We start from the raw sequence: 16,961 nt of genomic DNA on the forward strand, positions 1-16,961 counted from the left end.
ATAAAAGTCAAACAAGTACACAATATTTACACAATATTTCAATGTACATTTTCACCCACTAATTGAGTACACTGACAAATCTTGAATTTACTTAATTTGAACATTACATCTGTTGCGCATGATTAAAATGTGATTTTCTTTTTTTCAATGAGGGGCATATTACGTCACTTTACCACATTTTAATCATCTGCAAACAAAAATCACATACTTTTTGTGTACAAGTGTATTAAAGCGTCCTACTTGGTGGATTATGATGTCTGATAGAAGAGGACTTAACTTGTATGTGACAAAAAGTAAGTTGTGAACAAAGTCTGAAAGACAAAATGAATTGAGCGTGTAATCCCGTCAGCGTCATTGGGACGAAATGAGGCTTAAAGCTGCTGACAAGGCTGCGGCCCTTAAAGCACTTTCTAAGAAGATTGAGTTTGAACGAGGCAACCACTGTGTACCAGTTAAGTGGGGTCAGGTCAGGGTGGCCGGCACCGATGGGTGGGACAGAGGGGCCCGGGTGGCTGGCGGGGCGTCACCCCAACATGGTGACAGATCGCGGGCCTGTTTAAGCAGCCTGCTAAATTCATACGTGGCAGCTGTGTTCAAAAGCAGGCGGAGGGTCCGAAAAGGGGCGGCAGCGGGTCCTGAGAAGGGGGTGCGGCACCACGCCCCTCATTTTCCAGCTCATTTCCTGCGACACTGGAGAACAGAGATCCTTTTTTACTCCCACCATTCAACTTGCACACAGACACCTGCTGTTACTGCTGGTGTGTGTGTAGGTGTGCGTCTGTGCGTGTGTGTGTGGGGGGGGGGGGGTCAAAGTTTGATCAGTTCACAAGTTAAGACACAGCACACAAAAGGATGTTTACATCAACTTCAACTTAGTTCAAGTTACTTCAATAAGTCAAGTCCAGTTCAGGAGCTTCTGGGTCATTTTACCACAAGGACATTTTCATGCACCCTGTCATGACATACATAATCACCAAATATCGTGTGGACCGGTGAAACTGTTGTTGGGGACTAATTTGGCACTCCCTAGGGAAGTTGTCCCAAAGTTACTTCTTCAAACACAAATGCCTGACTTCCTGTTCATTTGTAAGTCATGGGTCCTTGAAAAGGCAGCACGGTGGAGCAGCTGTCGAGCGTTGGCCTCACAGTTCTGAGGATTGGGGTTAAAATCCCAGCTCTGCCGGTGTAAAGTTTGCATGTTTTCCCTGTGCCTGTGTGGGTTTTCTCCTGGAACTCCGGTTTCCTCCCTTATCCCAAAAACATGCATTCATTGGAGAATTTAAATTGCCCCTAGGTGTGATTGTGAGTGAGAGTTTTGTCTGTTCCTATGTGCTCTGCGATTGCCTGGCAACCCGTTCAAGGTCTGCCTTGCCTCCTACCCAATGACAGCTGGGATTGGCTCCAGCACTCCCACAACCCTTGTGAGGATAAGCGCTTTAGAAAATGGGTGATGGGTCCATGAGACTTTTTAGTGCATCCTCTCATGATAGAATGTATACAAAATGGCATGTAAAAACAATTTCATGTCGTGTTGGGGGCTAATTTGTTTCATCTTTCCAGGGGTGAGGAGTGACGCTCATAAAAATAGATAAATTTACACCAGGATGGAATTTTTACATAAATTCAGCATTTTCAAATACATTTTCATTATCAAAATACTGTAATAATAATTGAAACAATCCAAATCTGTAGGTCTGTTTTGAGAGCCGAATAACTTAGAGAGCCATTTCTATTGTGCTGCTGTTAGTGTACACTTGAGCGTGATTCAGCCGAAGTACTCGGGGCCTTGCAGATTGATGTGCATTATTGGCAAGGCTCAATGAATTATTGATGGCCATCTCCAATCAAGTCACACCAGTCCCGTTTGAAAGGTGAGCTGTGGCTGCTGAATGCCACCTGTAGCCAGTGTTTCAAATACAAGCTGTAAACCTCCATTGTCCAAGGCCCCCCAGGGCTCTCGGGGGAATGGATGACAAGTGTGTGACGAGTATTCGACGAGCGTGCGACGAGTGCGTGTCCATACGCTGAGAGCGTGCGAGGCATAAGGCCAGGGCCTGGTGTCTGACACTGATTTGTAAAGGGAGACAAAACGGTTCATTGACCCGAGGCGCCACTGTCTGTTGCACATGCCTACGTCGCGGCTCTTGAAACAGCAGCAGATTGCCACAAGGCTCGATGAGGGAGGGGAGCAAAACGGGTGGAGGTGGGTGGGGGGTGGCCCAGACATACGTTGCTTTTACAGTGAGGGTGCTCTCTCAATTTTGATGGAAATGTCTCTTTAAATGTCAGACCAGGACTTATAGAAAACACTGACACGAGATGGGACGAGGTCATTTTGTTTATGATCAAAGCAGATCATTTTGAAAGTCTTTTATATGAGTACAGTAAATACAGTAAATTCATATGGAAATGTGTGTATAAAGTCATATATTAGTATCATGCATTTATGTGTCAAAAGTAGATTCAAATTAAAAAACCACACTTGATACAATCAAAGATGTACAGTATATCGGAATGTATATTTATTACAAATAGATTTGAATTACTTAGTCACTCTCAAATTTGAGATTATTTGTTCACAAGTAAACCTTTAAATACTGATTTAATTTTTTTTTTTTAATAAATGAATAAATATATGAGGCAGCACAATCGCGCAGATTCTAAATTTTGTTAGCCCGACCGTTGTCTGACTCTATGCGCCCTGCAATTGCGTTGCAACCATTTCAGGGGGTACCTCTCCTCCTGCCCGATACCAGCTGGGATAGGTTCCAGCAATCCTATGATCCTTCTGAGGATAAGCGACTCGGGGTGAACGCGCATACTCCACACAGGCGGGGCTGGGATTGAACCTAGGACCTCAGAACTGTGAGGCCAACGCTTTCCAGCTGATCCACAGTGCTGCCCTTCACAGCGTGTCATCTCAGACGAACGCTCATATTTGTGGGAGAGAGCTGGCACTTATACCAGCTAACTTCGGGCGAAGGCAGACTACACCCAGAACTGGTCACCAGCCAGTCAGAGGGCAGGTTATCGACACCCACCACCACTGAGCGGGAATCGATCCCACGCTGCCTGCCCCAAAGGTAGGCGTGTGTACCACTACACCATCAGTGACTCCCCTATTATTATTATTTTTATCCATCCACCTATCCATTTTCTTTTGCCACTTATCCTCACGAGAGTCACGGGGAGTGCTGGAGCTTATCCCAGCTGTCAACGCGCAGGAGACAGGGTACACCCTGAACTGGTTGCCAGCCAATCGCAGGGCACATGGAGACAGACGACAGTCGCACTCCTCACAATGAAGCGTAGGGGCAATTTAGAGTGTCCGATTAATGTTACATGTTTTTGGGATGTGGGAGGAAACTGGAGTGCCCGAAGAAAACCCACGCAGGCATGGGGAGAACCTGCTAACTCCACATAGGTGCGTCCGGGATTGAACCCAGGACCTCAGAACTGTGAGGCCAACGCTTTACCAGGTGAGTTACCGTGCCTTATTATTATTATTATTATTATTATTATTAATTGTGTGTTTTTTCCTGTATGTAAAGTATGTAATGTAATCAAAAAGTTGAGTTTGGAGTTGCTCAAACATGAGTATGACTTCATTTCATCTTATGATGCTGTAATTAATCAAGTGAAGGTTTCCTTGTCATTTGATGGCTAAAACATTAATGTGTAATATTCACAAATGTTTGGGGGTCACTAACTAAATGCTATTTTTGTGTGCCCCCTCACTCATAGTGCTGTTGTAAACAAATACCATGTGGCTATTGTCATCCATTCCCATTGTCAGAGTGTGGAGATGACCTTTTTCTTCTCCCTTTTCACGGTCGATCTCAAGCTGTCGCCCCGCCACTCCTTCTCTTGTCTGCGCCGTCGGCTGAGCCCCGCCCCGGCCCCCTCGCCTTTCGCCCCTGCCCCTACCACCATCCCCGTATGCCCCCCTACTCTTCCCTGGCCCACCTGTTGAAGCAATTGTTTTCTTCACAGTTTATGTCTGCCCACGGGTGCCGCCCTCCTTCAGGCTCTCTCTTTCTTCCTCATGCTTATAAAAGGAAGCTGAGGATTCTCTCCTGCTTCAGTTGAACTTTTTTTTAGCCAGCACATTTCATAGCCAGCATGCAGATGGACGACAGAAGTGTGTCGCTGTGGTGCGAGGAAACTGAAGAGGACTACCAGGACCAGGTACCCAAGAGAGTCACGAGAACAGGGGTCACAGGTGGTCTGCGGGCCGCCTGGGACCCGTCGGTGTCGGGGAGGCGTGTGATCCAGAGGTTGCTTCACGTGCAGGAACGATATGCACCCTCGCCACTCTACGTGAGTCTCATACAGCAGGAACCAGAAAGACGAGATGAGCTGGCCAAATGGACGCTGCAGGTACAGTATAGACATCTTGCAGCGTTGCCCTCTCATGTCACCTCTTATCTCCCCAGGTTCTCTTCTGTTTATCCCATTTATCACGGGCAATATAGTTATATTTTTCCCCAAATCAATTCAATTAATTCATTGTGTGTTACTTTCACTTTGTATTAATCAATGTAAAATGCTTTAGAACAAATTATGAAATGTTTTGAACTGTCTGAGAAGTGTCGTAAAACTCAACCTCTTCCCTCGCTTTGTGGCACTGTCGCCTCAAGATTGAAAATCTGGATGTTTTAGAGGGAAAATTGTTAATTAGATATGTTTGAATCAGCCTGATTTGTCAAACTTGGATAGATGAAAGTGTTACTGCTTAATCAGCTCATCAATTTATTTATTATACTGTGCATTGCACATGTGATGCTTACTACTTGTGTATTAAATCAGTGATTGAACATGACTTTGGGGTGGTATGTTGATGTTACTGCACAATGTTATAGGATAGTAATATACTGAAAGACAGGGGTTTCAAACTGGTGACTTCTGGGCCATTTGCGCCCCCCAAGATGATATTTTGTGGCTCCCACCTTACTATGAAAGTTTAATGTTTGTGCGCTCTCAAGTTTAAATGAATAGCGCTTTTACAGTGTTGTGTGCGGCGCTGATGAACCTACCAATCACGGTGGGGTGTATGGCTCTCGGGTACGTGACATCAACCGGGCTTGATGCAAGCAGGAAAACATTTTTAATTGAAAGTTACAGCAGTGTTGCCATGGAGAGGTTTATTAGTACTTTTGTATGTAACTTGTTTACACCAGCTTTCTTTGTTCTCCTATTTTGTGCTAAACAAAAAGATGTTTCAGAAGATCAGATTTTTTTATAAATTCAAATTTAAATTGCGCGCATGTGCATGTGTGCTGAGGCTGCGGCCCAGCCTCACCCAGAGTCTGCCTCCCGCGGCTCCAAGGAAAATTGAGTTTCAAACCCCTGCTGTAAGGATTATTCCAACTGGAACGACAAGTGGTCATTTTGGAGATGCGAGGATTCTGCCCGACAGCAACAACATAAAATGAATATCCAATAATGCGAAGTTCAACAATGAACGAAAACTTCACTTGTAAATAAATTTTAAAAAAATGTAAACTGTAGTGTACCAAATTTTCAAAATGACAAAAACAGCTAAGTAAATTGCAGACAACTGAGTTCACTAAATTTTGTCGTCTGTGTCTTTTGACAACAATCCTGAGAGTGGTGAAGTGGCAGTAAAACAGGGTAAAAGACCCCGGCCCCCACCTCTCACATTGTCAGATTCCCTCCTTTTCCAAGTCTTTTTGTTCTTGGACAGGTTTGCTGCGATTGTGGCTGCGACGAGGCCGTTTTCCCGCTGTCTGTCTCCCTGATAGACCGGTTTCTGTCGGTCACATTGTCAACACCAATTTCTCTGTACTGCCTGGCATCCGCATGCATTCTCATCGCCTCGAAGCTGAGTGAGTGTGACAACATAAGCTCAGATGCCCTCTGTGCCACCGCGGAGTGCAACTTCCTGCCAATCAACCTGCGGGTGAGGGACTACATTACCCATAATGCACTTTTGGTTTCCTTCTTTTTAGCTTTCACTAGAAAGATAAAACATCCATCCATTTTGTTATATATTTTTCTAAATCATATTATAACAATACACAAAAAATGATGTACATTTTATTTCTGCCTTCTGGAATAAAAATTCATTGTATTACATCTTATTGCATATATTTGGATATAAATGAAAACTCAATAAATTAACTCATCCCGCATTCTTGGAAGAATAAGCAGCTCAAGATAATGGATGGATGGAAAATGAACTGAATTTTAAAAACATGTTTTGGGATTAAAATTTTCCATATGTAATAAAAACATTTTATAGAATTACCTTTAAAATTAAACAAAATGTAATAAAGTAGCATTATTTAGAGGTAATAAAAATAATTGGGTTATTTTTTTCTGCTTGAGAGAGTGAAACTGATAGGTGATAAAATAATAAGATAAAATAATACCTTTGAATAACTTCGATAGAAAAACATTGAAATGAAATTTCCCATTCATGGATTCTAGTTAGAAGACTGTGACTCTCTGGCAACCAGTTCAGGGTGTACCCTGCCTCCTGGCCGATGACAGCTGGGAATGGCCCCAGCCCTCCCGCGACCCTCGTGAGGATAATCGGCTCGGAAAATGGATTAATGGATGGATAATTAAGTGACGGAAAATTTCTTTCAAATTAAGTGGTTAAAATAAATCAAGTTCATTATTTTTCTTTGATTTAATGGATTCCAACTTGCCACTTGCTGCTAGGCAGAGCTCACATTATTTGCACCCCATCAGTCAATCAAATATTTCATTTGTACCAGCCAGCCACACAAGGCTCTTGAAATATCAGGCTTACGCGACAGTGCTATGCATAGTAATTTTTTTTCTGTTCACAGTTGAAGCGGTGCTTCGTATTAAACAAAGAACTGAAAGCCAAAGAAAAACTTTTTGGCAGTGGACCCCCACACTTAATCCACTTGTCCCCCCTTCACCCAGGAAATGGAGCGCATTGTCCTGGCCACCCTACGCTGGGACACGGCTGCTGTGACGCCTCAGGACTTCCTGCCGCACTTCCTGGCCTTGCTGGAGGAGAGGCGCGAGGAGGATAGCACCACTCTGAGGCGGCACAGCGACACGTTGGCGGCCATGTGCACGTGTGACTCACGCTTCCTGGGGGCGCCGCCCTCCCTGGTGGCCGCTGCCTCACTCAACTGCGCCCTCCGGGGCCTGGGCAACAGGGGGCGCTCTCGGCTCTACCTGCTCAGTTTAACGCTCGCCGAGGTGTGCCAGTCCGACCTGGTGAGTGGCCGCGGTGCTTGTGATGGGCTGACCAGTCTTAATTTTGATTGATCATGCTGTCTAATCATAGATAGATAGATAGATAGATAGATAGATAGATAGATAGATAGATAGATAGATAGATAGATAGATAGATAGATAGATAGATAGATAGATAGATAGATAGATAGAATGTCCTCCTTTCCACACTTATAATAAGATGCCAAAAGATGGCGCCAAAGCAATACGCTCAACAGGACACGAAAACAGCAAATAGGTGAGTTTTTCAATGGACAACTGAGGACACGTCACCCCCAAAATCAGCAACAGATCGCTAGAACAACCAACAAAGTAAAAACAACTACATAATGGCAAATTACTTTGCCATTCCACAGGCTAACGCTTGTTAACCCCAGTTGGCAGCTGTTGTAACAGACTTCCTGTGCATAACGACAGGTGGTGCTGCAGTACTACAGCGAGATGATCGAGCGCACCCTCCGCCAGCGTCTCAGCGGCAGGCCGGTAGACAAAGGTGACGAGATGGAGGACGAGAGATCTTGCACGCCCACTGACATGAGAGAGATCGATTTCTAAAGCTTTGTTGTTGTCCACATTGCAAGTGTGGACCAATCAAATGTCGTCGTCATCAGTTAAACTGATACAAATGAAGACCTCAACATAGCATATTTTTATACACTGAATTGATGACTTGTGTTGTTAATTTAAATGTTTGCATTATTTATTAACCAGATTTTTTATGTTCTTTGTGCCATAATTTAATCTATTTCTATTAATTTTATAGTAGGCTCGATTTGTTTGTATGTATATTCTTCTTTGCATATTTATGTCTTTTATTTATTTATCTTGTGCAATTATTTACTTTTAATTTTAATTTATTCAACTTGCCATACCCATAAGTTGTTTTAGTGTACTGAATGAACTAAATAAATGAAGAAATCTATTTTTTGAAACAAATAAAGTCATTTGAACCTTCATTGCATCCAACTATTATTGTGGGGATAATGTTGCCTTCAGTGTTATTGGTAGGTATGTAGACACTCCCTCGATAAGTTGGGGTATTTTGTAATTTGGCGGCACGGTGGGTCAGCTGGTAAAGTGTTGGCCTCACAGATCTGAGGACCTGGGTTCGATCCCGGCCCCGCCTGTGTGGAGTTTGCACGTTCTTCCCGTGAATGCGTGGGTTTTCTCTGGGCACTCCGTTTGCCTCCCACATCCCAAAAACATGCAACAGTAATTGGACACTCTAAATTGCCCCTAGGTGTGATTGTGAGTGTGGCTGTTTGTCTCCATGTGTTCTGCGATTGGCTGGCAACCAATTCAGGGTGTACCCTGCCTCCTGCCCGTTGACAGCTGGGATAGGCTCCAGCACTCCCCGTGACCCTCGTGAGGATAAGCGGCAAAGAACATTGTTGGATGGATGGATTTTGTAATTCATTGGAACGTAATTGTAAAAACTTTCAATTTGAAGAGAGGTCTGCCTTTTGTCCGAATTTAGCTGGCGTAGGCTCCAACACTCCCGCAATTTAATTTCGAAGTTGGTTTGTTTGCTTTTACACTAACATAACATTGGGTACAGCACATTTATATGGTCAAAACACTTATAGCCCAAGTGCCATCCCTATAAACATTCTAAAATAGATATTGTAATGAAAAATACACATAACATGATTCATTTGTTCATTTGTGTATACGAAAAAATAAGCACGTCATCCATGCGCAACGTTGCGTAAGTGTCATTCGATATCCAAGTGGTCGCTCTATTGGCTGCATCTACTTCCTGTGACGTTGCCCCGGACATTCGCCATTGAAAACACGCTGTCGCCCCTACTATGGGAGACGAACTTACCCCTTCTGACACGGAAGCTCTTTTCGAAGAAGAGGACATCTCACAACTGAGTGAAGTGACTGGGTCAATATTACACTATCGTTTCGAGCCATATTTAGAGGCTATGCGGATCACAGCCAAACTTCCTCCCCGTCCGATTCACTTTCACCACCTGTGCCGCGACAAGCCACCCTGGCCGAAGCCATGTTGACAAGACCGGCGGCCGGCTTGGCCTTGGAGACAAGGCCGGTGGCGAGCCACAAGGCCTGCAGTGGTCGTCCTTCAGCGGCTGCTGTACGGAAGCCTTCCAATGCGCACATCAACACATTTACACTGATTTATGGATTACGCCCCTCCCCCCACAAACTATTGTTTTTTAGCTGTAAACACACTTACCTGTCGTTTGAAACTCACAAAGGTCTCGTCCTTTGCACCTTTGCAATCCATTTTTCACGACAAACCGGATCTTTTGGAAAAGTATGAAGAGCGAATCCATTCTCCCGAGTGTTCGAGCAATATCCAGCAATACAACAAGCTGGCATTTTGGCTAAAACGAAGGAACAACGAGCTTCCAGCAGGTAAAACTAGTATAAAGAGATGAGACCGCTTGAGTACGCTACTGCCCTGTATGTCACTTCCTGCTTCTTCTTGAAAACAAATCCCTCGAGAGGATTTTCATGGCGGGAGTTACAAAAACCCATTTATGTCAAAATCATGTTTTGTGGTGAAAAAACAACTGGGTCCGTACCAGCTGCCATTTTTTCATTAATATCATACTAAAAATCACGTATTTCATGACAGTGGACCTTTAAATCACTTTTTTTCAATTTGTACATTTTCCAAATGTTTGAGGAGAGTATCAAAGGTCATTGAAGTACAGTTTGGATCATGTAGGTCAGATAAAGACTGGGGTAGTGATGGATCTGCAGACTTTGGAACATACTGGGCTTAATATGGATGAATGATACTTAAAGTTGCTGGTTTGATACCACACTTGCTCATTTGATCAAAAAAAAAAAAGAGTTCAACTCTGCATCTGTAAGTGTAGGAGTCGTGCTCAACCCTGAGGTAACCCAGGGTGGTTTTGTCACTTTTGTTCCATCCACATTGGAACCAGCTTGAAGGGCATTATGCAGTTGATGTCTTTTTGTCTTTGCTGAAGTAAAGTCAATTTCACCAATTGGACGATACTCCATATCCTTTAAAGGTGTTGGCAGCTTCCAGTATGCATTCTCTTGTGTGACAGTTTTTAAGTCCCGTAAGCTGATGTTGCTGCAACATGTGAACAAGCTTCTCCCAGGCCAGTCTTGCAGTTGCAATGTGCAGCAACAATTTTCCCACTTTGTTCAGCAATCAACCAAGGACAAAGGGGCTTTTCTCGCAATGCTTGGGAATGGAGAACCTGTAAAGATAATAGTGGAGTTCTTAACATACATGCATGTAGACATATATTAACTATCATGTACATTTAATTAATATTACTTAATATTTTCACCTATCATTATTGCAGCAAATGAAAATTTCACAAAAGAATGTAGCCTCGAGAAATGTATATTTTATTTATTATTAATGTCTATTTCAAATATTATGATTTTGAAAATATATGTAGTACAAAGAGAGGGAAAATAAAATTAATGATACTCTTTCCTGCATGGTGTTACTTAACTGTCAAATTATTAATTGGAAATTATCATCAAATTACTCCTGACCTCACAAGCATTATATACATTTACATTTACATGAATTAGATAATTGGATTTAATAAAAAGCTGTAGTGGGAACGTCTACATTGAACTGAGAAAAGTCAGAGTGTCAAGAAATATAGATCATATGAAATGTAAACACTGACCTTTCCACTGACAAGGTGGTATCCATTTCTGACAACAGCTCCCACATCGCGAACTCAGCCACACACAAACCAATTGTATGTATCCATGCTCTTGTATGCTTTCAGGTCATCCATGGTATAAACACTTGGATTGAAGATAAAATAGTTCACAATGTCAGGGTAAGTTATAGTATGTCACAGCTGTTTTCCATTCCTGTTTGGGTAACTCGTAGGGGTCAACTCCATCAACCAGAGGAAGTTTCTCCTTGCAACGATTCCTTTCGGCAGCTGGCAGGATGTGAACATGTTCACACTTGGCAGAAGGGCCTGCCATGCCTTGCTAGATCATGTAGAGCAAATTCTAAGCGAAGAAACACTGACGAAAATTGATTACACCTTCACCCACTCGAATTTCTCGAGGGTTTGTTGGTCTTCCAATATGGCGGACATTTCATGCGCATGCTCGGTAGTGACACTGTGAGTTTGATGTAAAGGTTGTTACTATTTCCGCTGGTCTTAGACTGCCTCGCAAAACATCGGGCGCATGTTTGTGACGTCAATTCTTCCGCACGGTTTTGCTTCTTGGAGGGGTGGGCCACAGTCTTAAAATGCACTTACGGTAAGACAAGATGCGACATAAATATATTTATCGATGTATATAGACGATTTTTGCTGAAATTATGAACTGGAAGCACATATATGAGAGGCAGTTACAGCTGCGTATGTAGCTCTTCGTAGCGTTTTAGTATTTTTATTTCGCTTCAGCTAGCCGTATAGCGCCTTACTCAAAGACCCCCCCCCCAAAAAAAAAATTCAAAAAATAATTTTCTAGTATTTTAGCTTCCCTACATTAACTAGGTAGCGAACTACATTAAGACAATTCTTGTGCGTTAAAACCCATTACTATATTCCTATATTTCTACGTGACATCTACTCCAGACATAACGTTCCGCCGACCTCCCAAATACCATCGACATAATGTATTACGTCATGAGTCCACAAATTATAAACACTTTGGATTGATTAGTAATTACGTTTTTTGTGTGTTAGTTGGGCGTTTTATGCCTTCAGTGGAAATTCCACCATGTCGAGTGGCTTTTAAAATTGTTATTGCAAAGTGTCCTATAAATGCTGAGTTCTTGTTGGTGTTGCCAAAGTAGTTTCTCGTTTATTTTCGCACCAGGGGTAACATACTTTGCGACCAATCAGTCCTTTTTGTGGCTCTCGTCTGCACCTGAGTGATCAATGTCTTACCTTTTGTCAAAATGCTCTTCTTTTTTAATGCCACGGTGTATAATAATAATAACCACAATTACTTTGGTCAGTGTTATAAGCTTGATTATTAATCACAATTAAACCTCCAGTTAGGGAAACATTTTTACTTTTGCACTACTTTTTACAAAACAGTACTGACAGTTTTCAGTGCAGTATTAATCTTTTAATAATAAGAAATGATGCTGGAATGACAGAAAAACAGATGCTCATTTAATTGTGGCAGCCGAAATTGCTATCATGATGAAAATTGGATTAATTGTGCAGCCATGTCACAGTGCCTCTTTCTCGTCTTTATTCCCATCACATCACCAGCTACCAAGCATTTGCGTGTAATTCAACGGGCGTACTCTTTAGTGCCTATGTGTGTGCATATGTGGGTGCGCATGAGTGCGTGTGTGTGTACACTATCATTTAAAAGTTTAGACACAAATTCTCATTCTAGAGCACTAGAAACTGTGGTGTAATTCTTTTACTATGCTTGAACCAGGAGGATGAAATTAAAATGTGCCTGGCTGCTGCTACTCCTTGCTGTCTCAGTTTGGTCTGTGCCCATTGATCGCAAAGAGGTCCATCAGGAAGTCAAAGATGGCGAACAAGAGGAGAGCATGGTATGGATTTTTTTCCATCCTTCTGTTGTTGTCATTTGACAAGCGTTGTTTACCAGGATACGGGTCTGTACTACGACCGATACCTCCGAGAGGTGATTGAAGTCCTGGAGACCGACCCTCACTTCCGAGAGAAGCTGCAGACAGCTAACACAGAAGACATTAAGAATGGGCGCTTGAGTAAAGAGCTCGACTTGGTCAGCCACAATGTCAGGACGCGTCTGGACGAACTGAAGCGCCAGGAGGTGTCGCGACTCAGGATGCTGCTCAAGGCCAAATTAGACAGCACCAATACACAAAGTGAGTCCAACTGCTGGAAAAATTACTAAAATATCAAGATTAAATTAGATAAATTAAAAATGTTGGCGACATTACTGATGTTAAAAATGAGCATGACTTATTACTTTTAAAATAAACTTTTTCCTGCATATTAGAGTTTATGTGACACTGTAATTAAATGCTGTTTTTTTAGGCCTGCAGATGGACCACGCCTCCTTGCTCAAGCAGTTTGAACATCTGGACCCGCATAACCAGAACGCCTTTGAGGCCAAAGACCTGGAGCTGCTCATTTCTACGGTGAGCCTTGTGTTCTATTACGGAGTATGTCCAGCCACGTGGACGTCGGTGTTCGTGGAAGATAGAGAATGATCTGAATTGCACACAGGAAATTTCAGCCCCTAAAACAAAAGTGATCATTTCCCATATTAATAGTTTAAACCATAAATATTTGTACCACAAATTATGATCCCAAGAGACTTAAATTGCATTTCAAAAGTGTACAATGATCTTTAAACTTTGCGGTGCCCTTGAAAATACAGTGCAGTCAAGCATGCAGACACATAATATACAGTATTGCCTGTTTGTATGTGTTAACAATTATTATGAGAATGCATTACTGTATTGGTACACCACGGTTTGAAACAATATAAACATTTGACTGCATCGCAAAGTGCAAGAGTTACCAGTGATGAAAGTCCTCCGGAATTCCGCATTTTTAAATTTTCATGAAAATTGAGGAAAAATTGCCTAAAATTAATCCGGATATTAGTTGACAACATTAAACGAACATGCGTTTGAGTTTGTTGTTCTGCTTTCACGAGCGTAGCCATGTTGTGGCACTAACACTACAGGGTTCGCACGCGGCCCTAAAAGTCCCTAAAAAACCCTAAATTTTCGAAGGTGCGTTTTGGGGCTGCTAAAAGTCCTTAAAATCCGCGAAAACTGGTCAAGCCCCTAAAAAGGCCGTAATTTAAAAAAAAATCAAAGGGAGGACCTCTACCGCCAAAATTCTCCCTAAAAAATAAATTAATCTTTTATTTAAAAAAAATATATAGATTCGTCTAGCGTCCAAAACAGCCGGAAATTGTCTACGAAAGTCACCGTGTTGACAACTAGTCGGCATCTTGTCGATATTCCATTGTTTGTTTCCGTGAGTAGGCATTTTACTTCGTCTTCGTTAGCGTGCTTCTTTCATCGATCCAACTTGTATCACGGGGAAGTGCATTTTTCAAGAAGCTTTGGTTGAAAGTAAGGAGTTTGGGAGCTGGGTTCGTCGAGATCCAAAAGATCGGGACATGTTTTACTGCCATCTGTGCAAGCAGAGTTACCAGCTTGAAAAGATGGTTGTCAAAGCGCTGGAGTCGCGCCGGAAAAACAGGAGACACGCTGATTTGGCGAAGACTCTCTCATCTTCCGTTGGTATGAATCTTTTTCTAAAATATCAAGATAGTGAAGCATCAACTTGAGGCAGTGGTACTAGCAGTGCATGCGCACTAGGGATCGCAAAAAAACGCTTACTTTCATAATCGGTTTTAACCGAACAGCTGTAGCAAAAAAACGGTACCATAGTGGTGTTTATATAATTCACCTGCGGGACCTCGAGTTGGGGTGCGGGGTTCCGCGCGGACTGTTTTTGTTGTTGCTCTTCCGGAGTGACGAGTTCACAGAGTTCCCCCTGTTATGCGAGTAGTGTTTTGATGTCTGCCAATAAAACAAGTTTACTCCCATACTTTGGAGCGTTTCCTCGATGCCATGTTTGATGTTTCTTTGATTTAATTGAATGTTCTTTTGAGTCCAACTTTACTCTAACAGCGAAACTTGAAAAAAAGTGGAAATGATGTTGAAAAAATAGCGCAATGTGGAGTACCGGAACCGGAAGAAATGATTGGAAATTTTAACCGATTTCGAAAGTCCGATTACGGTTTCAGTTTAAAAAAAAAAACGAAAACCGGTTAGAACCGGTTATTTGTAACCAGTTGCGATCCCTAATGCGCACCTACAGTTGTCCAGCCAGAAGTCAGGCTTTATGAACGTAGTGTAATACACGAAGACGGACTCGTTAAAGGCAGAGATCGTGTGGACTTTAAAAGTGATCTGCAGCCATTACAGTTACAAATCTTGTGAAAATAATTTGAAAGTGTTTGCAGTCATGTTCCCAGACAGTGACATTGCTAAAAACTTCCACTGTGGGGAAAAGGAAGACTTCGTACCTGGCTACATTTGGCATCGCTGCCCACTTTTCATCTCTACTGCCTCAAAGCCAAAAAAGCCAGAATAGAGACTGACATATCAATGCTTATTGAGAAGGCTGACAGGCTGTGTGAGAAGGCAGAAGAAAAGAGGAAGCTGAGGTTTATCACCGAGGCCAATGCACTCCGAGGCAGAGCAAAGGACAAGAGAGCCACTTTGGCACCTCTGCAAGAACGGTTGATGGCACCATTGGGTGAGTCTTTTTTCCTTACACTTGATTTCCCACGATGGCCCTAAATTTTTCATGTCGGCCCTAAATTTTTTCCGTGTCAGCCCTAAATTTTTCGTGTCAGCCCCTAAGAATGCCCCTAAAAATTTTTTTGGTCAGACTGAGTATGAACCCTGCACTAGTAACAGTAACGCCCCTCCCCTCGCATTCTCTCAAGCCGTCGCTTATTTTGTGTGGTCTTGACATTAATTTACGTGTTTATTTCATAAACTTTGTTAACTAAACGACCTTGCTCCAAAACAACCGGTATTCACCCAGAAACAGAAATGCAAGTTAACCGTATGGAGCATGTACGAAAGCGTATTTTCAGAACTGCTTCACGTCAAGCGAGCGCATTTACGTCAAAAGTCATCAACATCATGAGGCATGTCAAAGGAAATTTAGTTAAACCAGCGGTGCTCATTGCGTCGATCACGAGGCAGTGTGACGGCGTAAAAAAAAAAAAAAAACAACAACATCATCAGAGTGTCATCCACCTCGTCGCTTGTTTCAGGTGTGGCCAATACGATGAGCACATGCACATAAAGGCGCGTTCTAGCAAGCCGGCCTCCAATTTACAGCAGTACGGTGGTGCGTTCCCTTCCACAACAATACGTCACGATTGCCGACAGGAATCCAATGTATCGCTAGCTTGTTGCCACTAATGCCGATTATGTTGAAGTAAACTTTCAGCATCTTCAAAACATTGCGAGTATAGACCGTGTTTATTCCTTGACAGGCCAGTGCATTTAACTTTTACTCAGATGAAGTTTGTCAGATCAAGAATTTTTATTGCTGAAAAATTTTAAATAACGTTTTATATCATCTACTAATATCAGGTGAAATTGGAAATGATAATTTATGCATTTGAAATTTTAGTTTTCTATTTTAGTTATGTATTTGTTTATTTTATTTTTAATTAACGGTAATATTATATTAATCCAGTAAGTTATTTTAAGGCCATCCCTAATCACACCCGCAACTTTATCTGCAAGCATGACTGACCAATTCCGTACATTTTTCAATGTGTGTGTGTGTGTGTGTGTGTGTGTGTGTGTGTGTGTGTGTGTATGTATATATATATATATATATATATATATATATATATATATATATATATATATATTAAAGGCAACTCATTATACTATTAGTATAACTAAATCTATATCTAAGATAGTGAGCCATGTGGTCAAGTGTATCAGTACAACGCAACGTAACAAGTTTAAGACTTAAACGTTAATAGTAATTACTACAGATCAACTTCTTCAACATGTTTTGCTGTACGGTGTAGAAATTCTAGGATATATTTTCATGTATATTTTCTATCTATACTATAATATGTATAATGAGGAGAAAAGGACAATTTTAGTTGTCTTTTTACTGAACAGATGGCTACACCAACAGCACATAAACACTAAGGTACATGTTTCTTCAAGGCTGCAAGAGTGTCCTGATAAACCCACAAGA

General features: G+C 42.1%; 2 protein-coding genes across 4 annotated transcripts in view; both read left to right on the forward strand.

The window, feature by feature from the left end:
• Window positions 1-2,848: 2,848 nt before the first annotated feature.
• Window positions 2,849-7,954, forward strand: ccndx (cyclin Dx). The gene is made up of 5 exons (XM_061847036.1): window positions 2,849-3,479; window positions 3,745-4,380; window positions 5,708-5,923; window positions 6,922-7,224; window positions 7,660-7,954. Exons 2-5 carry the CDS (start codon window positions 4,123-4,125, stop codon window positions 7,795-7,797), a joined length of 915 nt encoding a protein of 304 aa, XP_061703020.1. The 5' UTR covers window positions 2,849-3,479; window positions 3,745-4,122; the 3' UTR covers window positions 7,798-7,954.
• A 3,397-nt stretch (window positions 7,955-11,351) lies between these two features.
• nucb1 (nucleobindin 1) overlaps window positions 11,352-16,961 on the forward strand; it is a 33,058-nt gene continuing 27,448 nt past the window's right edge. For all 3 annotated transcript variants that reach the window (XM_061846471.1, XM_061846472.1, XM_061846473.1), the window contains exons 1-4: window positions 11,352-11,496; window positions 12,640-12,760; window positions 12,817-13,057; window positions 13,230-13,333. In XM_061846471.1, the coding sequence (XP_061702455.1) occupies window positions 11,486-11,496; window positions 12,640-12,760; window positions 12,817-13,057; window positions 13,230-13,333 (477 nt within the window). In that variant the 5' untranslated portion in view covers window positions 11,352-11,485. The remainder of the gene's footprint in view (window positions 11,497-12,639; window positions 12,761-12,816; window positions 13,058-13,229; window positions 13,334-16,961) is intronic.

This window comes from Syngnathoides biaculeatus, chromosome 16, assembly GCF_019802595.1.
Source record: "Syngnathoides biaculeatus isolate LvHL_M chromosome 16, ASM1980259v1, whole genome shotgun sequence".
In the NCBI taxonomy this organism is placed as follows: Eukaryota; Metazoa; Chordata; class Actinopteri; order Syngnathiformes; family Syngnathidae; genus Syngnathoides; species Syngnathoides biaculeatus.

Bases quoted from the DNA above. Each gene is read 5' to 3' on its own strand.
- ccndx (XM_061847036.1), top strand. From the start codon at position 4,123: ATGCAGATGGACGACAGAAGTGTGTCGCTGTGGTGCGAGGAAACTGAA. The intron at 4,381-5,707 runs GTACAGTATAGA...GTTCTTGGACAG, and splicing joins TGGCCAAATGGACGCTGCAG to GTTTGCTGCGATTGTGGCTG. The intron at 5,924-6,921 runs GTGAGGGACTAC...CCCTTCACCCAG, and splicing joins TCCTGCCAATCAACCTGCGG to GAAATGGAGCGCATTGTCCT.